At 37.8% G+C, this 14396-nt stretch overlaps 1 protein-coding gene across 1 annotated transcript; it reads left to right on the top strand.

Moving 5' to 3' along the window:
* The first annotated feature begins 7645 nt into the window (after nucleotides 1-7645).
* LOC143255445 (progranulin-like) lies at nucleotides 7646-9576 on the top strand. Its single transcript, XM_076511120.1, has 3 exons — nucleotides 7646-7794; nucleotides 8514-8568; nucleotides 9192-9576. The coding sequence occupies exons 2-3, from the start codon at nucleotides 8514-8516 to the stop codon at nucleotides 9410-9412; spliced, it is 276 nt and encodes a 91-aa protein (XP_076367235.1). The 5' UTR covers nucleotides 7646-7794; the 3' UTR covers nucleotides 9413-9576.
* Nucleotides 9577-14396: the final 4820 nt, after the last annotated feature.

Genomic DNA, 14396 nt, shown 5'->3' with positions numbered 1-14396 from the left:
AAAAAAAGGATGGAGAGGATGTGTGCATCTTATACCAAGAAATCTGCTGTGGGGGCATCTGGGAGTGCCTCAACAAAACCCACTTTCACTGGTTCAGTGCTGATTAACTGACCCTGAACTGTACACCTAGAAATGGGGAGAAGAATTATTAGTGGGTCTTGTTAACTTAATGAGAATTATGAAACTAACTCTGGAAAATCATTACTATGATTAGTCTGATGGATAAAAGTCTGAGAGCTAGAACATTTTTTTTCGATATTAACAGAGGGTGGAAATATAGGTTCATCACATTGGCTGGTGCAGTCTTGTAGCTGTTCTACTCGAAGTCGATTCCTGTACTTGGTGAGGGGACCTCCCCAGGTAGGTTCTGTTTTTTCTTCAGTTTACCTCTTGGATCTGAACATTTACCCATGTGTTTGCCTTGTATGGCAACCCATGAAGGGGAATAGAGGATCCTGGTGTTTGAATGGTGTCTGGGGAACTGCAGCACACTTTTTTGGCCTGTAGGCAGGTAGCATTGTGGGTGCCCCCACCCCAGGATCGATCAACCAGTCTTACTGGGTTAAGATCAACTAAGTACTAGTATTGTGCATTCTCATCATGTGATGTGGACATTTTGTCTGATTCTGGTGTTTGGGTATATTGCTGATGAAACTCTGGCGTTGATGTGGTGTCCTTGTATGACATTGTAGTGCATCCCCTCATAGGACTCCACGGTGAATGGTGTCAGTGGATGCTGAAGCTTTCTCCTTTCATAATGGATCCCCCAAAACCTCATAAAATTAAAACAAAACAAAATAAAAACATCTAATTAGTAAATGACCATGTCTTGAAGACTGAACAGTAGCCTTCACCCTGTTCTGCACATTTACCTCATTGTTTCATCATGCATTTATTGTTAGAGAACCTTTTTTTAAATTCAGAAGAGATTAGAGGGGTTTTCTGGCTCTCCAAAGTCAGTCAAGAAGCTATGTTTTGGGGACATCTTTGTGGATACATCAACCCCGAAATACAGTGAAGTTCTTTTGAATTCAAAGGCCATTGGGGATATAGCCATTGATGTTACTATCCATACTACTTTGAATTCCTGATGAGGAGTTATTGTTGGGAGGGATTTGAAGAACATCCACATGTGGGAGATCCTCACTGGTTTCTTCCTCTAAGGCACTTTTGCAATGCAATATGTGTCCACTCATAAAAAAAGGAATTCTACTGTCTACCAGTGTTCGTATTTTGACGTTTACATTGCCACGTCTACCTGCTACTGTCAAGGCATGTTATCTGAACTATATTTCCAAATCCCTAATATGTTTCCAGTGACAGTGTTTCAGTCACTATTTGTTAACCTGAAGATGACCTAAGAAGGTCAAAATGTTGCTCTGTATTTTATTTCAAATCAATTTTTAATACCCATTCCAGACATCTTTAGAATACATTTTTACTTCAAGTGGGTTTCTCGCCATCGTGAATTACTGTCTGCTCCCATTCATTTTTCTTGGAGGGTTGGCAGTACCCACTGGGCAGTGATCAATTTACTACCATTCTTAGGGAGAGTGACTGTGGTCAATGTCACCTGACCTGATTGTCATGTTGGAATTTGGATAAGGCCGACAGGTTATCTGTTACCTCTCTCTTGGAACTTGATGCTGCTGTCGTTAGTCTGCCATCTATTAAGGACTGTGTGGAAGCAGAAACTGATAGGATTGTTCAAACGGCTGTTCATTATATACTTCAAACCACGACACATTTTCCACAGTTTCCTCATCTTTAGTGATCTTCAGAAGGCTCAGAAAAGGGTCTGGGATACCTTTTGCAGGTAAAATAGTTGCCTATTTTATCTTCATATTTTTTACGTTGGAAGGGCTTACGATACCACGTGGAGTTACTACAAAATGCACTATCTTCACTTTTATGCGTTGCATGGCCATTTATCCATTTTTATCAGAACTTTTTACTGGACAGGCAATTTCGAGTTTGTATAGGTTCAACTCTTTCCCGTCCTTTATACAGGAAATTGGAGTTCTTCAAGACTGTCTTCAGGGGCACACTTTTAAATATTAAAATTAATGCTATCACTGCAAAACTTCCTGTTACAAATGCGCTTTATGTTGATGACTTCCACATTTCATGTCGATCATTAAACATGAGGTTGGTTTATTGAGTGGCAGCTTTAGACTGCTCTCAATTGCTTGTTGAAATGGTCCAAAGTACACAGTTTTACAATTTCCAAAGCTGTTTGCATGCATTTATGCCACTGATGAGCTCTACACCACAGCCATGAGCTCGGTCTCAATGATATAGTTCTTCCAGTGATCCATGAAACAAAGTTCTTAGGGCTTATTTTTCACCATAAATTTACTTTTATTTTTGACATAAAGTAGATAGTGTCAATTGTACAAGTACACTGAACATTCTTGATGTCTTCTCTTCTCCCTCGTGGGGAGAAGATTGATATTCTGTGATAATGATATATTGTGTCTTCATTTGATCAAAACTGGACAATGAGCCTCTGATCTGTGGTTCTGCAAAGATCTCAATCTTGAAGATGCTGGACCCCAGCATGGAGGCTTTCCAAACTTCTCCACTCCAGAGTTTGTACATTGAGTCCCACAAACTTCCTCTGCCATTTGCAACTTTTTACGCAGTATACTTTTAAACTTCGATCCCAACCACAACATCCCACTTGGGATTATGTCTTTATTTCTCAACAGGCTCTGCTCGTTTGGAACAGACGGTCTGCCATTGTTCTTCTTGGTCTTTGTATCCAGGTGTAGCTTGTTGAGTTGGGACTGTCATTGGTGGATGTTGCTGCCTCCAATAATTAGCCCATCCTGCCATGGCTTATAACCATCCTAACTTGTTACCTCTCTTTGATTCATCTGAGGAAGGCAGATACTCTGGATTGGATATGACATTTTTGCTTTACTGAACATCATTCTGTTCTCATTCATATGAACAGTTCAAAATTACATTCCTCTGTTGGCTTTGCCTTGGTTTGTTGTGGTTTAATAATTGCCTGCAGAATCCCCACTACAGTTTCTGTGTTTGCTGCCGAGTTGTATGCCATTTCTTTTGACTTGGATCATGTAGGAGGTATGCAGTACACTGATTGTACTATTTACATTGACTCTCTTGGTTGTCTACTGGCACTGGAATTGTTTGACGTTAGTTCTCATCATATCCTCGTCGATGTTCACAAACGATTGTCCCATTTTTTGTGTCTTCCACTAGTATCCCGTTTTTCTATATACCTTGAGCGATGTTGGTGTTCGCGGGAACGTACTCGCTGACACTGCAGATAAGTACGTCTGCTCTGGTATCATCACAGCTACGCCTATTCTGTATATGGACTATGGTTCTGTATTGAAGGTTTGGCTTCACGCAAGTTGACAGCTGACTCGGAGTGAGCAAAGTCATAAGTTTTCAGATAAAATCTTCTATTGCTCTTTAGCCATTTTGTTTTGATAAGGAGGGAATTATCCTGGCTAGGTTACACATCGGTCACCGTTTTTTAACCAATAATTTTCTTTTATATAGGATTGATCCAGTAATGTGTGACCATTGTGACATACAAGTCACAGTATCCCACATTTCATTGTTGTGCTTTCATTACGACTCTGAATGATGATATCATTTTAGATACTTTTTTCCTAATGGTTTAACTCTGACTTTGCCCAACTTTAGTGTCTTTTTAAATTTTTACGAGCCATTGACCTTTTTGATTGTATTTAAATCTATCATCTAAACAACAACATATATCTGATTCTGTTATCTGGATCATTGGTGGGTGAGTCTGTACAGTTTTCTTATTTTGTTTCACCTGGAACTGTGTCCCTTGGTTATTGTTGTGGGTTTTTTTTTTTTTTTGAGACTTCAACTGATTATGTTTAGGTTTCTGGATCATGGACTGGTTTGGTTTCATCAATTATTATTTGGATGTTCTAGTTTATTATGACTTGCTGACTGTTCTTATTGGTGTGCGTGTACTTAATCTTGATATATGAGAGAGTGTTGATTGATGTATTGTCTGCTTTCTGGCCTGTTGGAAGAGAAGTAAGCTTGTGTTGTGCTGTTCGTCTGTAGGGTCGTTTGGATCTAAAGTGTAAAAAATAAATAAAAAACACCCATGAGTTAGAATATGATTAGCAGTTTTCTTAGAAGAGAGGTTTACTTTCTGAAAATTTTTAGTAGGCCTAATTTTCTGGATCGTATCCTGTGTACTATTTTTATTTTGGATTGTGTTAAGTCTTCTAGGGCTTAGTGTGTGTCCTCATTTGTGATGGAAGATATCGTTTACCTGAGACAAGTCGACAAAAGTTTGGTATTACATTTTGTCGTTGGCATATCACCAGAGAAACTGAGTTCCATGATGAACAGAGGTAATGTAAGATACCGACTGAAAGGGGATTAGATAAGAATCCCTCATCCATGTAGTAATCTTGTCTTGGAAGTATCAATGGATGTATTTGGAAACTACTGACACCTGTTGTTCTACTCAACAATAGTTGTGGAAAGTAAGGACACGTTGTTCTTATCTAGAGTAGTTGCGGAAACTAAGGACAAGTGTTTTACTCTACAGTGGATGGGAAACTAAGGACACGTTATTCTACTCTGCAGTAGTCTTTAAACCTAAGGACACTTGTTGTTCTACTTCACAGTAGTTGTGGAAACTAAGAACAATTGTTGTTCCACTTCACATTAATTGTGGAAACTAAAGGCGTATGTTGTTCTACTCTACACTAGTTGAGAAACTAAGGACATATGTTGTTTTTTCTGCTGTAGTCTTGGAAACTGGATATCAGTTGTTCTACTCCACAGTAGTTGAGAAACTGAGGACATATGTTGTTCTATTCTGCAGTAGTCTTGGAAACTGGATATCAGTTGTTCTACTCCACAGTAGTTGAGAAACTAAGGACATATGTTGTTCTATTCTGCAGTAGTCTTGGAAACTGGATATCAGTTGTTCTACTCCACACTATCGCGGCTCACCGCTAATTTAAGAACGTGTAAAAACGCGGCTTACGAATTTAATCCTGGCTTTATAACTTCAAGGGGATATTTAAAAAGGATTTGCTTTAATTTGGGAAATAAATAAAATATATTACAATAGAAATCTACCTTATCTGCTCTCTATGTCAGCTTTATGGAGGCCGCCATTGTTACCGAATCACACCTCTCCATACATTAAAGTTAATCCGCGGTAAATCAGTGAAAGAAGTGATCAATAATTAAAGTATTATTTTTAATTCGATAATCCGATATAATGATCACGCAATGGCCCGGATGAGGCTCCTCGGCGGAGCTGTTGGCGACTTCGGCTTTTCAGTCACAAAAGTTTAAGCCGCGGTTAAGCAGGTTGACCCCCCAAATACCGCGGCTTAACGGCGCTCCACTGTATCTTAGTACTCTTTTTATTATCAGCTTTGGTTGTATCACAATCTAGATATCCCATTTTTATCTGGTTTTTTTTCAGGTTCATTTGTGTCATAAACAATATGTCTTATTTAAGTGCTTTTTAGGTGGTTTGAAAGTCTAAATATCTCATGACTGTGTTAGCGAATTAATTCAGGTTACATGCTTCTTGACAAAAAACTGGCTGTTGCCTACCAGCAAGTAGTGTATGTCTGTGTATTCATTACATGTAAATGGTAAATATACATAACTTGAACCTATTAGACATAAACAGAAATTAAAACTGTTGGGCCTCTTCTATGTCTGATGACTTTGTTTTTTGCTTAATGATCATTGCCTTTAGTACATGTTGGCTCTTTGGTAGATATATAAATTTGGCAGGTGGTAAGCCATGTTAAAAGAGTCCTCGCGCTTTACACTGTGGGTACATAACATGAGTAACAGTCAGATCCTTATCTTTGATGTTAAGGTGTTGCTGACTGACTGTCATCTTTCTACTAAACTGTCCAAAATTAGAGATAGTATCAAATAGAATAAGTTCCTTCTCTTGAAGATAAATCTTTTTTCTTGTACGTGTTGTTCCTTCTCTCTACTGTTATTTTCAACCTGAATAATACCTTATGCAACAATTGGCAAATGTTAGCGTTTAGCCATCCAAAGCTTTGAACTACGGATTTACATAATGATAACTGACTGTCTCTCTTACAACGAAAAGGTGAAGTATGTGCAACATCAACATCTGGAACTTGGCACTTTGTAGAACTATTTCTAATTAGTAGTCATGTAGATTTTTGGTATAGATTTAGGCAGAACTTTCAGAAATATCATATTTTGGACTTTATATTTTTTGAGAGATTAAACCCAAAACATGTTTCAAGTTGAGGTTTAAAATTGTTTATACATTATGGTTTTAGTTCAGAATTAGATCTGATGTAAAAAGGACAGAAACAATAATAAACAAAATATATGTTTCTATTGCCATTGAAATTACATTTTCAACATTTTGAGCAGCGCTCTACACAGAAACTTGCACTGTTAGATCAGATCAGAATGTTAATTTATTCAGTAAAATCGTATACATCAAGAATAATGGTGTCAAATAACATCGAGGACTAACAATGCTGTTCTATAGTCTTGGGTAACGATATATTATTCAATTAAACGTAAAAGAATAATTACGAAACATTCACAACAATTAGGAAGACTTGTAAACAAATTTTGAAATGTCAGTCTCGTATGATCGAAGATATAGAAAATCTTGAAATTTGTTTCGATAGTAACAGGGAGGAAAAAGAAAATGTCGCCACCTTGACGTAAAACTGATCAAGAAGAGAAACAAATTTCGCAATTACATCAAGGTATGACATTCATTCGTTTGTTTTGAATTTCGCGCAAAGCTACATGAAGGGTATCTGCGCTAGCCGTCCCAAATTTAGCAGTGTAAGACCACCCATGGCCAACTCTTGGGCTACTCTTTTTACCAACGAGTAGTGGGATTAACGGTAACATTATAACGCCCTCGCAGCTGAAAGAGCGAGCATATTTTGTATGACAGGGATTCGAACCATCAACCCTCAAATTACGAGTTGAGTGCCTTAACCACCTGGCCATGCCAGGCCGTATGACATTCAAGATGCTTGTTTGCCATCTGAGCGGAAAACTACATAATGGGCTATATATAACAAACCTACCATGAGTGTAGGGACAAACGTGTTAATTATAGCCCCCCTTCAAATTAAGAGTTGGGCCTTTGGGAAGATATTACTTACATAAAATTATGTCGTGTTTTTGTCAAATTAAGATTTGAAACTCGGTAACCATATATAAAAAAAACTTTAAATAATTATTAAAGAGAGACAGATATATGATTTGTTTTTCGTAATTTATAAATGATCGTTTACCAAAACGTTGAAACTGTTAGAAAAATGCAATTATATGAGATTTTTCGCAGGTTACAAGGCCATAGTTTACCGTGTGTTTTCCACCCAATGTTTACAGCGTAAATAAGTGACTGGTAGTCCTACTAAGGGTAAGAAGTTTTTGCTGAAGCACATGGTTATAATGTTATTTTCGAACTTTTTTTCTCGCACAACTAAGTTGATAACTTGAGAATATTACAGCTGATGTTCTTCCTGAAACAACTATCAGGTAAAACACTTAAAAAAACCCATGAAAAACCTAGACCTTGAATGCACCTGTTACACATAACGGTATCTCCATATTCTATAAAAAACGCGTTCCTAGATTCGTGGTTGTATTTTCACCGTCAACAGAAAGTAGCAAAATCTTATTAGGTGTCTATTCAAAGCCTTACTTGGTTAAATTGGAGAGCTAACTTTTAATAATAAAATTTGAAGTTAAATTGGAACTGAGGAATACATCGTAAGTTTTTAACATAGAACTGATGATTTACTAAAAAAATCTGAGGATTACATACCTAGTTTTTCATATAGAAATATATAATTTTGATAATTGACACCTCTGAGGATTATACAGTACATTTTGTTATATAAATCTGTTCAATCATTGATAAGTCTGAGGATTGCCTAGTATATTTTTAATACAAAAATCTGTTCGATTAATGATAAATTTGATGATTACATAGTAGTTTGTTTTTTTAAATAAAGAAATCTATTCAATTATGTTAACAGTAAGCTTTAAGATTTATAACGCTACAATCAGAGGTTCGATTCCTCTCGGTTGACAAAGTAGATATTCCTATGTGGCTTTGTTATAAGAAAATACACATACTCATGATGAATCTGAGTATTACGAATAGATTTTTTAATTCAGAAGTATGTTCGATCAGTGATAAATATGCTGACTTCATGATAAGTTTTAGCACAGAGATTTTGTTCAACATGTAAACATTATTGTTGTTGGTTTTCATCTCTGAGGGAAAGGGCCGTTATCGGTAAATACGAAACTCGTAAATATTTGTTCAACTATTGTTACCTTAAATGAGTGAATGAAGACATAGTTTATGCAATGTATAATAAAGTGAAATAATTATACTATCTTACGTTATTTGGTTTAAACCTGTTGCGAGTGTTACTTCATACGACTGAAGTAATTAACCAAACTTCTATAACTTGTTTCAGATGAAGATGGTTTTGAAGGTTTCAGTCTTACTCATGGTCGTGGTGGTTACAAGAGGTTAGTCACCAAAATTTGTGTTACTGTGGTGCTATTTGTGTTATTATTTCATTATTACATCGTATGTTACTGTGTTAGATGTGTTGTTACTTCAGTTATTACCTCGTGTGTTATTGTGGTCTTAGAAGTGTTGTTACATCATGTGTTATTGTGGTTTTAGATGTATTGTTACTTCAATTATTACATCGTGAGTTATTGTGTAAGATGCGTTATTACTTCAACTATTACATCGTGTGCTACTGGGATGTTAGATGTGTTGTTACATCAACTATTACATCACGTATTGCTGTAATGTTAGATCTGTTGTCATTTCAATTATAACATCATATCCTTCTTGTGTTGCTTTAGTATTATCTGTGTTGGTGCTCTTAGTTCTTTAGTAATTCGAAGTTATTCGGTATTACAATTGATTTATCTTTACAAACTATTCAGTATTTACAAGTTTCTCAGTAAATATAAATGCCTCTCGGCCACGTAAGTTGATCAGAGTGGTTTTAATAGATAAAATATTAATGTCTGTTCGTTACTTAAGCTAATTAGATAGGTAGAATGTTAACGCATATTGTCCACGTAAGTTGATCAATGTGGTTTTAGTATTGACGCCCTTTTTACGATATATTCAGCTTCTCTGTACTGCGGCGCTGGTGAGTATTGTTCTTCTGGAAAGACCTGTTGCTGGCGACCGAATGGACACTTAGGTTGTTGTCCATATGAGTACGCCAACTGCTGTGGAGGGGCCTCCTTTTGCTGTGGTCCTGGTTCATCATGTGATTTGGAAAATAAACGATGTTATTCCAGAGATTCAAAGTCTTCGCCAGCTGTGCCAGTGATTTTTAAATCTTGAAATAATTTCTGTTATCGGCTTCTGCAAAGGTTATGAATGTTCAAAAATTTTGTTAAAAGTTCTAAGATACTACATAATTTGAAAACAATTCAATCCAATATTCACAACTCACCTCTGTATGAAAATACACGATCAATAAAGTAAAATATTTTTAAACCAACTAATATGGGTTCTGTGTGTATTTTTTTAATCGCTAGGTTAAGTGAACACGTAAAGAGTAAATAAAACAAACAAGAAGGTGTAATCTTTATTCACTTTTAACCCCTAGTGGCACAGCAGTATGTGTTCATACAATGCTAGAAACCGAGTTTCGATAGCTGTGATGGGCAGAGCACATATAGCCTAATGTGTAGCTTAACTACAATCAACTGTTCAGTTTAAAAGTTTAATATAAAATAGTATTCTATGTGCTTTTGCTTACATATAAAACAAAGATATCAGAATATGGATCTGAACTTGAAACTTCAAAATATTTAGTCTAAAGCAGGTTTTTACTTTATATAATTCAAAACTGAAAAGGAAAATTAGGCCGTGAAAGACTCACTTTGAAGAAACATACATATTACTAATAATGGGAAAATGTTTTTAAAAGCTATATATATGTTTATTAAATTCAAATATTGTTTCTCTTTCTTCTTTTGAATTTCGCTCAAAGCTACTCGAGGGCTATCTGCGTTAGCCGTCCCTAATTTGACAGTGTAAGACTAGAGGGAAGGCAGCTAGTCATCACCACCCACCGCCGATTCTGAGGCTACTCTTTTACCAACGAATAGTGGTATTGACCCTCGCATTATAACACCTTCACGGCTGAAAGGGCGAGCATGTTTAGTGCGACGAACCCGCGATCCTCAGATTACGAGTAGAACGCCTTAACCCACCTGGCTATGCCGGGCCAAAATTCAAGTATTTTCGTTGATTTAAACCTTTGGTTAAACATGTTTTAATTATGACTTGGCCAGACGCCAAACCCAAAATTCAACTAATATTCTTGTCAGCTTCGATTTCTCAAGGGATGAAATGACAGGAATTTTCAATCAAAATTCTTAAATCTAGAAACTTTTCATTAGCCGTTCCTTTTTAGTGTTAGCTTTTTCTTCAGAGAATATACGAGGTCTGTTCACAAAATACGCGGACTGTTTGAATTGCACGGCTCCAGTTGGTTCCAGGGGAATCCGCTTGATGTCGCTAGGTTCGCACAGATCAGCTGATTACGACGCCACTTCCCGATTGCAGATATCTTCATTTGTGTATTAGCTACGCGGTTTTAACTGAAGTGCGATTTTTTCGTTTGGCGGATTTCAGAATGAATGACCTGAAGGAGCAACGACTTGCTGTGAAATTTTGTGTTAAACTTGGAAAATCTGCGACTGACACTTTTGCTATGCTTAACATGGCTTACGGTGATGTTGCTATGAAGCGTACGGCATGTTTCAAGTGGCATGAACGTTTTAAGGATGGTCGACAGTCCATTGAAGATGATGAGCGTCCTGAACGTCTTTCCACGTCAACTGACGACCCACACGTTGACAAAATCAACACCTTGGTGCGGGCAAATCGACGTCTGACTGTCAGGGAGCTTGCTGAAGAGTGTGGAATATCAGTTGGATCTTGTTACTAGATTTTGACCGAAAAATTGAAGATGCACCGCGTTGCTGCGAAATTTGTGCCTCAGAACTCGTGAGTTTTTGGCCAAACACTCGAGCACTGTTCTTCCCCACCCCTCCTACTCACCTGACCTTGCTCCTTGCGATTTTTTCTTATTTCCCAAACTCAAAAGATCCTTGAAAGGAAAAAGATTTGAGACGATTCCCGAGATTAAGGCAAATGCGACGAAGGAGCTGGAGGACATTACGAAAGAAGCGTACGAGGACTGTTTCAACAAGTGGAACCACCGTTGGGATAAGTGTGTGTGTTGGGGAGGAAAGTACTTTGAAGGGGTCCCAGACCTGTAACTTCTAAATAAAGTACATTTTGTTTTATGACGTCAGTCCGCGTATTTTTTGAACAGCCCTCGTACATAGTTGCGGATTACATATTAAATTTTACTTCACTTATAGTATGGGAACCCGGCATCGCAAGGGGGTTAGGGTCTTTGTTTTTTTTTTTTTAATTTCGCGCAAAGCTACACGAGGGCTATCTGCTCTAGCCGTCATTAATTTAGCAGTGTAAGACTAGAGGAAAGGCAGCTAGTCATCACCACCCACCGCCAACTCTTGGGCTACTCACTTACCAACGAATCGTGGGAGTGGCCGTTACATACTAACGTCCCCACGGCTGAAAGGACGAGCATGTTTGGTCTGACTGGGATTCGAGCACGCCTTAACCGTGTTTCAAAAATTCATTTTTTTATGAAAAGTACTTAAAAAGGTTCAGTTATGCTTAGTTTAATTATTATGCTCATTTTTTCAGAGTTAGATAAGTTTTGTAGCACAACAGTAGTTGAACCTCTGAATTCACAATTCTACTAGTTTATTTATGATATTTCAAGGCGGTAATGTTTGATTGTCATTACTTTCTCAAAAGGATAAATGGTTATATTTAGTACCAGGGGCGTAGATCCTGGGGGGATAAATCCCTTTTCATTTTAGGTGGGGGATATGGTGCATACAATCATCCTCCCTACAGTTTTGTCTGTTGAATTGTTTTATTGCATCACAGGCCTACAGATTGTATGTTTGTTTTTGTGATTCTTGTGTTCTTACCAATTGAATTACATAATTAGGCCTAGATGTAGGCTTTTTCAGTAACCGAAATATACATCTTTAATATAGGCGTGCTTCTAAGCTTTTCGATCTAAGCGATAGTTCGTAAGAACCAGTCAGTAGGCCTAAGTATACATGCAAGGCTTGCAAGCACTATCACAGAATCTACCTACGTCTTGTACGTAATGTAAGATTAAGTAAAATTTTCATCACAACAGATTGAACAGAGCATGAAATTCGAAAATATTACTCCCTAGCGTAAAGTCCTGTGATCTAGATCGGGCAGGCCATTTGTAGCTTGTAGCTGCATCAATCTTATGTGTATATTGTGCGGTATTCCTACGCCATTTGTTCTTATGCATGTCTAGCCGGTTTTATTATCGAACGCCTTACTCTCCTTAGCTGCCGAATCCGATGAGCAGAGTGTACGTTTAGTGTACAGTTAACGACAGGTTTAGGCCCCTCGGATCCAGATGCGCCCTACATCACCCCCCCCTCCGCTCCTTTTAGTCTGAGCCTCGATTTTACAACAGGGCTCATTAGACCTATGTTTGTTGCCCTCATTAATCCATGAAATTTCAGCTCATTACCGCCCTCTAATAAAGTGCTGGTGCTTTATGGTAAAAGAACAATATATTCTCTTATCATTGATAGTAAAAAATGTTGTATTTTCTTGTATAATTAGAACACAAAAGGAGCGATTTCAACGGCTTGAAGCCTCTACTCGAATTGTATTGCTAGTTTTTGTTTAGGTGTTTTTATTTAATAGACGTGCTTGTAGACATTATATCACAACGTGTTTGCATTTTGATGAGCTTTAACAGGAATATAATATATTTATGATTGTTTAAGTATTTTTCGAGAAATTTGCAATTACTTGTGTTGTAACTAGCACACATTATTGTCCCAGCGTTGCCCAGGCGGTCAGTCGGCTCGATAGTCACCGTGAGGTTCGCGCGTTTGACTTAAATATATTGTACAGTTCAGTCCGACTTCGATTCTATTCTATTTTCGTTCGTTGTATGTTAGAGTTTTTCAATAAAGACTATTTTAGCCTGTTGAGTCATCTGGAAATAGATTCCAATTATGACAAGCAAGCGTCTGAAACTTACCGATATTAGACAGTTCTGCAAGCCAGTTACTAGTACTACAAGTGACAATGCAGATGCAGATAATCCAACAACCTCAAGCAAAGGAATAAAAACTTGCCATATCATCCAGACGCACACCTAATACCACGACAGAAAGCAAAATCTCAAAATATCAACTTCCAGGGCAAGTGGTTTGATGAGTTCCCATGGCTGCACTTCGACAATCAGACTCAAAAAGTCATATGCTTTCATTGTGCCAAGGCGGAAAATGGAGACCTTTTTACAGGGAAATTACAGAGGCCAGTGGAGTATACCTTCATATCCACCGGTTTTTGCAACTGGAAAAGGCAAAACAGAAATTCAACGAACTCCAATCCTCCTCTCAGCACAGATTCGCTATATCTCCAGAAGGTTCACTTGATGTAACTCCAGTGACTGTCCAGCTACATGATGGAAAAAAGAAGCAGCAGGAAGAATGCAAAAGAAGTCTAGCCAAAATATTCAGAAGTTTACGCTTCTTACTGCGTCAAGGTTTAGCATTACGTGGACATACTGATACGGAGGGGAACTTCCTGTAGTTAATGAAGCTCCTGGAAGAGGAAGATCCTGAGTTGACGGCCTACTTGTCAAAGAAAACCACATTCACATCACCCCAGGCTCAGAATGAAATAATGGAGATGTTCAGCCATCAAATACTGAGGAACATAGCACGCGAAGTGCAGCAAAGTAAAATCTTTGCATTAATGGTTGATGGCACTCAAGATGTTACAGGTGCCGAACAGGAAGCAATATGTGTACGATACGTAGATGAGAACCTTGACGTCCATGAGACATTTCTTGGTTTGTACAGTGTTTCCAATACAACTGGTAAAATAATATCATCGACTATACTTGATGTACGGATTAGACTCAATTTACCATTGTCAGGATTAAGAGCACAAACTTATGACGGAGCCGCTAAGATGAGTGGTGCGTACAGTGGATGCCAGGCAAAAATAAAAGAGAAGCAACCGTCAGCTTTGTTTTTTCACTGCGGAGTACACAAGGCTAATTTAATAATGCAACATGCTGTTAAAGCTTGTGAATGTGTTCGAGATTCTATCCAGTGGGTACATGAACTTTGTGTCTTGCTTCAGAGGTCAGGCAAATACAAGACAATCTTTGAAAATATTGTATCGTCAGACAGCCACA

Source organism: Tachypleus tridentatus, chromosome 7, assembly GCF_004210375.1.
Source record: "Tachypleus tridentatus isolate NWPU-2018 chromosome 7, ASM421037v1, whole genome shotgun sequence".
In the NCBI taxonomy this organism is placed as follows: Eukaryota; Metazoa; Arthropoda; class Merostomata; order Xiphosura; family Limulidae; genus Tachypleus; species Tachypleus tridentatus.
This window is presented reverse-complemented; position numbering and strand designations above follow the sequence as displayed.

What these genes read in the sequence shown, in the direction of transcription:
- LOC143255445 (XM_076511120.1), top strand. Translation starts at nt 8,514, where the DNA reads ATGAAGATGGTTTTGAAGGTTTCAGTCTTACTCATGGTCGTGGTGGTT. An exon ending in GGTCGTGGTGGTTACAAGAG is followed by an intron (nt 8,569 to 9,191) that starts GTTAGTCACCAA and finishes CGATATATTCAG; the next exon opens with CTTCTCTGTACTGCGGCGCT.